General features: G+C 36.3%; 1 protein-coding gene across 1 annotated transcript; it reads left to right on the forward strand.

Moving 5' to 3' along the window:
• Positions 1–3: 3 nt before the first annotated feature.
• On the forward strand, positions 4–10,562 carry LOC136809747 (alpha-1,3/1,6-mannosyltransferase ALG2-like; the record flags this gene model as incomplete). Its single annotated transcript, XM_067066294.1, is given in 5 exon segments — positions 4–532; positions 1,825–2,139; positions 2,809–3,074; positions 5,061–5,222; positions 9,855–10,562. Coding segments are annotated over 5 exon segments (1,407 nt in total). The 5' UTR covers positions 4–60.
• Positions 10,563–10,813: the final 251 nt, after the last annotated feature.

The following is a 10,813-nucleotide window of genomic DNA, read 5'->3' on the forward strand; positions in this document are numbered from 1 at the left end:
AAAGAAAGAAATAGAAAATAAATAATCATACTAAAGATGGGAAACTGAGGCAAAAAAATAATGACAAAAGAGAAATTAAACATTGCATTTGTTCATCCGGACCTTGGTATCGGTGGCGCCGAGCGTCTTGTATGTGATGCCGCATTAGCCCTTCAATCGAAAGGCCATACTGTAAAACTCTACACGTCACATCACGATCCGTCACATTGTTTCAAAGAAACGGCTGACGGCACTTTGTCGGTAACGGCAGTCGGAGATTGGCTTCCGAGGCATACTTTCAAGAGGTTTTACGCATTTTGGGCATACACTCGAACCATTTACGTGGCTCTTTACTTAGCGTTTCGTGCTGATTTTACACCAGATGTTGTCATATGCGACCAAGTATCCGCTTGTATTCCTTTTCTCAGACTTTGTAGAAATGCACGAATTTTATTTTACTGTCATTTCCCTGATATGTTGCTAACTCAGAGGAAATCTTTTCTGAAGAGACTTTACCGGTTGCCGATTGATTGGCTTGAAGAGAGCACAACTGGTATGGAATTTTTTTTGTTTCCCGTTCGTAATACACGTTTTCTTTATAAGAACAAACATTTTTAAACTTTCGGATGTTCTTATAAGTATTTTCACCAATTTGCAAGTATCCTTTCTCCTAAGAAATCAGGTGGTTTAGAGGCCGTAAAGCTTTAAAATGTTTTTAAGTTGCTCTTATATTTTAGTCATGCTAGCCTTATGTTCTTATACAGTTTGCTCTTATAAGAAAGATGAAAATTCCAAGCACTTTTTTGTGGACGTTATACGCCCAAAATACTCAATTTTGAATTGAGTCTCAAAACTCAATAGTGAAAAATTTCGTGTCAAATATTTCAAAAAGATAAAGATAGTGAGCAAAATCAGAATGTCATTCAATTCAATTCAATTCAATTCGATACTTTCCTTTTTTTCGCAAATAGCATGCTTACTCTCGGGTACCTAATAGCCGGGGGGTTTGGAATAAGCAGGGGGGCTGGAAAAAATCTCGAAAATCAATAAGCGGGGGGGTTGGAATAAAAATGTCCTGGGTGGAAAATTTTCGAAAAAGAGGCTAATACAGCAGAATTAGGGCAAAAGAGAGAACTTTCAAAAAAAATTTCCCGAAAATCAATAAACGGGGGGGTTGGAATAAGAATGTCCTGGGTGGAAAATTTTCGAAAAATTAGTTAGCGGCCCCCCCCCTCCCGGCTATTAGGTACCCGAGAGTAATACCTGAAAATAAACCCTTCATAAGTGGCCTAGAGGGGGGTTTGAAAAGATTTTAGCGCCTACAGCGCGTATCAACCACCCACAATGGTTACTCTGAAGGCCAAAACTCAATTTCTAAGTCAAAAAACGGCAAGTGACCAAAGTGCTTGGAATTTTGCTTGCTGAGTTGACTCTTTCTAATTCGAGCTACAAGGGATCAATTGTCTTCGAATTGGAGAATTACGGGTAGTATTTTACACCACTTTCCAGCTGAGAGGACCAACGTTTTAGTTCGAATTACAGTCAGCTCTCTCTCTAATTCGAACATTTCTGTAATTCGAATCTTTCTATAATTCGAAATAAGATATTGGCCCTTTCAGCTAGAAATTAGTATAAAATACTTTTTGTAATTTGAATGTTTCACTAATTCGAAGAAAATCTTTAGTCCCTTGATGAAAATTAGCTTTTCTGTTCATTAGACGGAAGGTCGTTCCAGAGAAATCGGCAGTCCGCCGTACATTTTGTCCTGATATGAAATATGTGTCTGATATGAAACTTATGCAAAAATAAAACCTTTAAAAGTATAATATTCTTTCAATTTTTCAGGACTTGCTGATTCAATTTTGGTTAATAGCAAATTCACGGCTCAAATATTTCGTGATACCTTTACTTCGCTTTCACATATCGAACCTGTTGTTTTGTACCCAAGCCTCAATTTCGACGCCTTCAAGAAAGAAATTCCTTCCCATGTTCGCGAACGTATATTAAAAGATCAAATACCTAGTGGCAGATCTCATTTCTTCTTATCCATCAATCGCTACGAACGAAAGAAGAATTTAGGACTTGCACTCAATGCATTTAAAGCAGTGAAGGACAAGTGCACTACAAGTCAGTGGGGCAGTGTTCATCTTATTATGGCAGGTACAAGTCATTCATATTAATTATACCCTACAGCTGGAATTTTCGGCTATCTTCTTTAGTTTGCTGTTGCAAAAGTCAAATATGACTGCTCCTTTATTTCGAACCTTATTTTTCAAGAAATTTTATCAAGAAATCCTGTTCAGTTGACGCTCTCTAATTCGACGTTCTATTATTTGATACGCTCCATTATTCGATAATTTTGAAATCCACTGCCAACATGAAAGTCATAATTGACGCTCTACTTTTCGATAAGCTCCCTTATTCGATGAAAATCTGACTCTCTTTGAGAATCGAATTAGAGAGCGGCAACTGTTTATAACTGTATAATTGTACATGTTTTATACTCTATAATAGAATATTTTGTTTCTCCGTAATTCTTAGCTTACAGTTTCATTCATAAGTTTGAGAACCGATCCTAAAGGCCGGTCTCCACTTGGGCGCGTCGCGATCACACTTTCTCGAGCAAAGCTTCCACGCTATTGGTCAAAAGAAAAATGAAGCAATTCCATTGGCGCGATCTGACGTAGCGCGCGCTACATTTTTATGACCTAATCTCTTTTTCCAAGCAAAAAGTATTGAAGCCAAAAGGTGCGGTTGCAGCGCGCGCAAGTGGAGACCGACCCTAATACTTATGTATTCTTATTGTTCTTTAACCTTTGTTCCTTTTAGGAGGCTACGATGAACGTGTTATCGAAAACAAGGAATATTACTTAGAGCTCCAATCGTTAGCTTTGAATCTCGGCATTAAAGAGCACATCACTTTCCTACGCTCTTTCTCTGATGATGAGAAACTAGCTCTGTTGGAGTTAGCCACTTGTCTATTATACACCCCTTCGAATGAACACTTTGGTATTGTTCCTATTGAATCAATGTTCATGATGTGTCCAGTGATTGCATGCAATAGTGGCGGCCCATTGGAAACGGTTAAAGACGAGGTAAGGATCATTGAGTTTAAGGCCCGAGCGGCTAGAGTAGAGTTTCTAACTTTTCCTAGGCAAGAAAAAGTGAAGCCATCTATTTCCCATTCAAAACGCGCCTAGAACGCGCCGTAGTCATGATGACGGATTGTTTCTAGCGGTTCCTTTGTTTTTGAGGACTGCATCTAGCGATAGATTTTAGTTTCAATCCGCGGGCGTTCTGGATGGGAAATAAGTTGTTTCATTTCCCATTCAGGAGTCTCGAGTCTTTAAATAGTCTCGAGAATAAATTTCCTGATATCTTTGGGTACTTGTTTTTTAATAAGTCGGTGTTTTTTTAGAATGTACCAAATTGTCTTTGTCTTTTCCGTTTGAGTATCTCCTGTTTAAGGCAACCATTCTTAATGAAAACCTTTACATGAGTATTTCAATTTATTTTGAGAAAAAGAGAAAATATGAAATATTACGATTTTTTTAGTCCGGCTTTAATTGGATGAGTTGAACAGCTACAATTTAAGGACAAAATTAGGAGTAATCTAGGATGAAAGCTTTCTTATGTGCGGATGGATGAAAAATTCCACAGTCAATTACTCCTCATCTATGAAAGATTCCGTCTTGAAATTATACTCTCAAATAGTGTACCATATAAGTTATTAGAAAATGTAAGCAAAATGATGAAAGGAGTAGAAAAGGATGGGATATTCCAAAAATATTGATAAAAAACGGATTGTCGAAAAGAATGCTTTATAAACTAATGGATATTATTTTGAGGATGAAAATTACACGAGTGTAATAGTAAAGAGTGTATCTTTCAGAAAATAGCAATATATTTACCGAAAGAGTGACATAGGATGAAATATTCCACTTTTTATGTCACCCGAAATCGAATATTGTGGAATTCTTCATCCTTTTCTACTCCTTAAATTTAAATTTGAAAATTTATGGTATCAACAAAATAGATTTCCGAAGATAATTTTAAAAAATTGCTATAGTAAAAATCAGAAAATCTTGATTTTCTGGAATATTTCATCCCAAATTACCCCGAAATCTATATCATTGGAATCCTCATGGAAAAATAAGTCCTTTCTGAAATAAGGTCCCAAAATTCCTAACGTCAAAAAAGATATCGCGAAAAAGATGATTTTAAAGATCTCTCAAAAGTCCATCAGGTACATTCTAAAAAAAACACCGACAAAAGCATATTATTTATGGAAAACAGACTCGCTTATGCATAAGCTATTATATTTTGGAATCAAGCTCAAATTATGCTTTTGATATGCTTAATTTTCCGACAAAAATTGGTTCATTAAAAATAGAAAAGAAAAATTAACCTTTCCAACCAAGTACAAAACCCGGAACATTGACCAATGACCAAAGCTCACTGACATGCTAAAGGTATGCTTATTTTTCACGAAATCCAGGGATTAATAAGCTTATGAGAATGAAACATGTATTTCAAGATTATGGTATAGCGTACACGTTTTTTATAAGATCAAACTGTATAGGAACATAAGGCTTCAAGAGCCAAAATATTAAAAATATGCTAAGAACTTTTTAAGGCTTTTTTGACTCTAAAACTTTTAGATTTTTAGGAAATCACACAAAAATACTCACAAAACGGTGAAAAAGTACGTAAAGAATAAAGGCATAAATAGGTTTTGTTGTTCTTATAAAAAACGTATAGTGTTTTTGTATTTAAGTAGTAAGTCTGCGACCGCAGTCGGAGGCGACCCGAAGGCTCCTCTTTCGATAGCTTTCTACTCGAGGGTAGGGGAGGGCGCCACTCTTTCTCCTTGGATTGCTCCACTTACCCTTGATCCGTCTCTTTAATTGCTGAGCATCAAGCAGAGAAGCATCAAGTACCATTTTGAGAATCTTTGGTATGACCCGACTGAGGGTTGAACTCACAACCTTGCGAACCGTAGCCGGATGATCTACCACTGCACTACGGTTCTGTATTTGATTCATCTACTGGACACAATTTACACAATCTTTTCATCTCAGGTAACTGGATATCTATCTCCTCCAAAAGCTGATGAGTTTGCTTCAAGAATGATGAAATTTGTGAACGACGAAACGCTAAAGAAATCGTTAGGAGCGAACGGACGCGAAAGAGTGCTTCAGCATTTCTCGTTTGAAGCTTTCACAGGAAACTTAGATGAAACAGTATGTTGGTTGTTTTTTTTTTGCTTCCTTTTTGGACCTACCCCGGTGGGGTGGAGGTCCTATAAATTAACCCATGTTCGTTAGTTAGTTAGTGTGTTACCAGCTTTTCTCGAGATTGGCTCATTAGTTTTTTCTGATTTTTAGCACAAAGGTGCATGACCATAAACCCTCGAATGTGACGGAGCCCGATTTTCGAAAAAAGAATTGGGGGGGGGGTAAATTTGGGCCAAAAAACGGCTTAAAATCGGGTTTTTTGGACTTTGTGAAAAATTGGATCATTAAATTTTTCTGATTTTTAGCATGAAAGTAGGGTACAATCATAGGTAAAAGATGGCTCAAGCAGATTTTTTGAAAAAAAAATTTTTGACTCAAAAATCGCATTTTTATCTATAAGAACCGCTTTTAATAAGAATACATCAATGTTCTAAGCCATATTATTATTATTATTTTTATTAGTTTTTTTTAAGATGAAAATGTCACGGTAGAGGGTAATGATTTGAGTTTTCTGTAAACACTTATTATTTTTTTGGCTGAAAAACGAATCTTTATCTATAAGAATCACTATTTATGAACATAGATCAATGTTATTAGCCAAATTTTTTTTTTATTATTATCTTTTCTAACAGAAGAAAATGTCACGGTAGAGTGCGACGGTTTGAGTTTTCTGGAAACCTTATTTATTAAGCTGTGCATTTTTCTGATAGTGGTTTTTATAAAGAAAAGCGCTTAATAGCTTTTTTATTTCTTTTACGTGAAAAAAGCTGAAAAAGGAGAAAAATTCGTGTTAATTTCAGATCATGCAAATTTCAAGGCCGTTGATTACTTGCCTAGTAATATTCGTGTAATAAGGTACTTTAGGCGTACAAACTTTCGCGAGCAAAAACTTTCGCGATTTTCGTGAATTTTGGCCCTTTTCGCGAAAGTAAATGTCTTTAAAAATTCTAGGAAGGACCATTTGCGAAAGTTTATGCTCGCGAAAAACTCTTGACAAAATAGAAAATCTGTAAAACTTCAAACTTTGAATAAAGTGTAACTTTTATGGCACTTTTTAGCCTGCTAAACGACGAATAAGTCAAGAGACAAATGTTTCAAGCCAATCCAAGAAGTATTCTCAATTTTACGTCTTGATTCGCGAAAGGGTATACTCGCGAAAAATATTTTTTCTGTTAAAGTCGCGAAAGTAAATGTCGTGAATTTCGCAATTTTTTTTTGTACGCCTGTAGTAGTCTGAGACCAGGTTCACAAGTAACGGTTCCGTTTGGCTGCGAAACGAAATGAAGCCATTCTATTGGTTAGAAGTTACTTTATTAGCGAGTTACTTCATTAGTGAGTTTATGTATTTGCGCTTTCGAGGACGGCGAAGTGACTGAAGCGATTTGGAATAACTCGCGCAGTTTTAACCCGAAAAATCGAGGACGGTAATTTACCTTCATCCTCAGTTGATCAGGATCTAGACAAATTAGAAGCTTACCGTCTCCGTCACAGATCCATAAACTCGCTTTTTCTTTTCGGATCGAAACGGAACCGTAGCGTGTGAACATGGTCTGAATTACATACCTCTACAAAACCTCAGGTATTTGAGGGGGGGGGGGTGAAATCGCTAGTGTATGTCAGCAGCCTAATACACCTTTTCGACCGCAGTCGAGCGGTGTCACTTAATTATTTAACTATCCGCTAAACTCGATTCAATCCTTTTTTGGACCTACCCCGGTGGGGTGGAGGTCCTATAAATTAACCCGTGTTCGTTAGTTAGTTAGTTCGTTCGTTAGTTACAAACTTTTCTCGAGATTGGCTCATTCAATTTTTCTGATTTTTTGCACAAAGGTGCATTACTATAAACCCTCGAATGTGACGGAGCCCGATTTTCGAAAAAAAAATTTTTCCGGCCGGTAGAACCGGAAATGTCCCGAAAAAAGCGGTTTTTTGAGATTTTCTCGAGATTTTATCATTAGTTTTTTGCGATTTTTTGCACATAGATGCACATTAGTACTGCCGAAAAGGTGTCGAAACCGTTTGCCGAAAAAAAATTTTTTCCGTCTGTAGAACCGGAAATGTGCCGGAATCGTCGTTTTTTCACATTTCCGTCACATTTTTTTCAACTTATTTAATGTTTCTCTTTACAGAAAAATGTTCTTTATGATGATGCCCAAAACTTAGCATCGTTTGATTTCCAAAAATCATCCTTTAAATCCGGAACTCCTTAAAAATCGCCGGAACAGCCGAAAACCGGCGTAAAAAACGGTTTTCCTTCATTTTTTCAACTTATACTACCTCGACAGATTTTCATGATTTTTTTGCACAATGATGTAAAATGGCAATGCCCAAAATGTGACAGAGCCAATTTTCGAAAAGAAATTTTTCGGCCGCTAGATCCGGAAATGTCCCGAAAAAAAGCGGTTTTTTTGAGATTTTCTCATTAGTTTTTTTGCGATTTTTTGCACATAGATGCACATTAGTACTGCCGAAAAGGTGTCGAAAACCGTTTGTCGAAAAAGTTTTTTTCCGTCTGTAGAACCGGAAATGTGCCGGAAATCGTCGTTTTTTTTCACATTTCCGTCACATTTTTCAACTTATTTAATTGTTTCTTTACAGAAAATGTTCTTTATGATGATGCCCAAAACTTAGCAATGTTTGATTTCCAAAAAATCATCCTTTGAATCCTCCGAACTCTTAAAAATCGCCGGAATAGGCGAAAACCGGCGTAAAACGGTTTTCCTTCATTTTTTCAACTTATACTCGACAAATTTTCATGATTTTTCGCACAATGATGTAAAATGGCAATGCCCAAAATGTGACGGAGCCGAGTCTGATTCCTTTAAAACGGAATTTTCCGGGCGGAAATATAATCAATCTGTGAAATAATGAAAACTGAAAACTAAATGTTTTTTTTACTTCAGTTTTAATTTTCTCTGAATGATTGATTAAAGTGTCGATATTATTTTTCTTTCACCGTTAAACATCGATGCGTTTCTTAATTGCTTTCTCCGTTCCAATAGATATATAAATCGAAATTTAAAATTATACATTACTTCCATTAAATTCTAATTATTCGTTTTATAAATAGGTAGGTCCATTAAAGTATTACTTGTTGATACATTTTTCTACTGTCTATAGGTGCGAAAAAAGGACTGGGACGGTTTAGTTGGATAAAAGCGGGCAAGAAAATGCCCGCGTGGCAATTGGCGGCTACGGTCGAAAAGGTGTATTCTAACCTTTTTACAACCCATTCATCACGCTCTGTATTTGAAAAGAATAATACCTAGTTATTTCGGACACTCTCCATGTCAAAACGAGGCTAAAACTTATCTAGCACCCAGATGGTGAAATTTTCATCCGACATGCTAAAGCTCTGATGGTCGGGAAAATTTTCAACATCTGGAAGGTTTACATTACGGAATTTTGCGAGACTGCGTCAAGAATTTTGCAGCGGGAGGTCTGGTAACCCAGCCCTCGTTTTCAGGGAATTGGCGGGTCCAACCGAAATATTTCTAGCTTTACGGGCAAGGGCTGTTGAACCCGACTGGGGGCGGCACATCAAAGGCCGACTATCATTCCTCTCCGATGGAAAATTGGCCCGTCGGAATATTAAGACTAAAACCTTTGTTTACGCAGCCACGAGACTTCAAGAATAGTCGGATTTGGCAAAGATTTGTTGCTCTTGTTCCTTTGTTTGGGTGAATACCTTGGGGTCTTCCTTTTAATCTTACAACAATCTAATCTAATAAACTTATAACGGGATTTTCCAGAAAAAAAAATTTGAATATGGGTGTTGAGGATATAACATTTTTTGGAAATTTACCCACGGACATGTGACTTTTGACCTGCCGGACAACAGGTTTTACCCCCCGGACAAGCATCAGTTGACCCCACTGGACATTCAAAATTACTCTCAAACAGGGCGAAATTACCCCCAAACAGAGAAAATTTACCCCCATGCAAGGTAAATTTTCACTCCCCCCCCCCCCCTGACACTATATCATCCACCCGCCATGTACGGACATTTTCTGGAAGAGCCCAATCCTAGCTTTTTTAAGAAAAATGGATCCAAATAATGTTACGGCCAATGGCGGTCAATTGACTTTGATATGATTTGATGTGAACAAATAAAAAATCCAAAATAAAATCAGCCCAATTCATGATATTCATGATGTAATATTTTATACAGAAGCACCCGAAATAGCCCGGGCGTTTGCCACTAGTTTTATTTGCAACTTTATCGTACTTTACCCATAACGCTTTTTCTGAGCACTGATTGGTTCATTCAGGCCAATTACATCATAATTTTGAGTTTCAACCAATCAGATCGATTTGATTGTTAAGGGTAAGTAGGGTAGTTGCAAACACCCACACCTTGTTTTTGCTGTTTCCGTATAAAACATTACGTCATGAATTCATGATTTACATGTTTTTTTTATATGAGAACATCCAATACTTTTCAAGTCTTTGAATGTTCTTTACTTTTTGAGTTTAAGCCTAAACAGGTTCTTAACATGTTCTTATTTTCACCATTCTGTGATTATTTTAGTCCATTTTCTTAAGAAGTTGAGTGTTTTAAGAGTCCACAAAGCCTTAAAATGTTCTTATATAGTTTGTTCTTATAAAAAAAGCATGTAATTTTCATATACTTTTCAGGCCCGCGAACTGGTCAACGAAGAATCAGCTTATGAAACAGGAGTTTCTGACATTATTTTACGTTATGGTACTTTACTTTATATATTTTTACTATTTCTAGGTATTTTCTATTATATTATCATTTTTCTGGTAGGAAATATTGTTGATTTGCACTTAGTTCTGTCTGACTACAATCATGGTCGTAATATTTGAGAAAAAAGGGAAATTCCCACAAAATCTTGTAGCCACAATCGATTTGGAAGCGCTCTAAATTAGTTTTAATTCTGAGTTTTAACGCTTAGGAGCTTAGGAACTGAGTAACTAAAAGTCCAAAAATGGTCCAATAGGGCTCAGAATATAGCCTGGAAGTCTATAAACCCGTGCCAAATTGAAATATCCGATTAAATTTAAGAGATGGCCCAAAATCTACTTTCTCGCCCGAACTCCAAAATTCGAAAAACGAGGAAATAAGCTTCATTCTCAATAGATTTCGACCATGATTATAGATAGATTTAAGGACAAAATTGAACAGTCTGACTCAATATAATCTACAGCGAAAAAAAAGTTTGTAACTTTTGATACTCGAATATTCGAATTAGATAGTTTTTTTTACTCGTTGAAAAGATATTTACAATTGTAATTTAAATGGAAGTTAATTTGAAAAATACATGTGCTAATGTTTTAAAAATTTTATACAACCCTGAAATTTAAGGTTAGCTTTTGCATTTTGTGTCCTGTGTGTAGCAACTATTGCGAAGAGAGATTTTTTATAAGATCCTTTATAATTGGTAATTTGAAGTAGGAAAATGACGCGTTCTTTAGAAAAAGTAACAAAATTGTTTTATACGGTTAACTAGACTATGCNATTACCTTAAGTGGATAAATTTTGGCGTGGATTTGATTTGGCGATTGGCCAAAATACGATTTTTGGCGGGGATTTAATTTGGCGAATTGGAAATTTTGTCACACTGAAATGGATG

The sequence above is a fragment of the Clytia hemisphaerica genome, unplaced genomic scaffold (assembly GCF_902728285.1).
Source record: "Clytia hemisphaerica strain Z4C2 unplaced genomic scaffold, Clytia hemisphaerica genome assembly, whole genome shotgun sequence".
Taxonomy (NCBI): Eukaryota; Metazoa; Cnidaria; class Hydrozoa; order Leptothecata; family Clytiidae; genus Clytia; species Clytia hemisphaerica.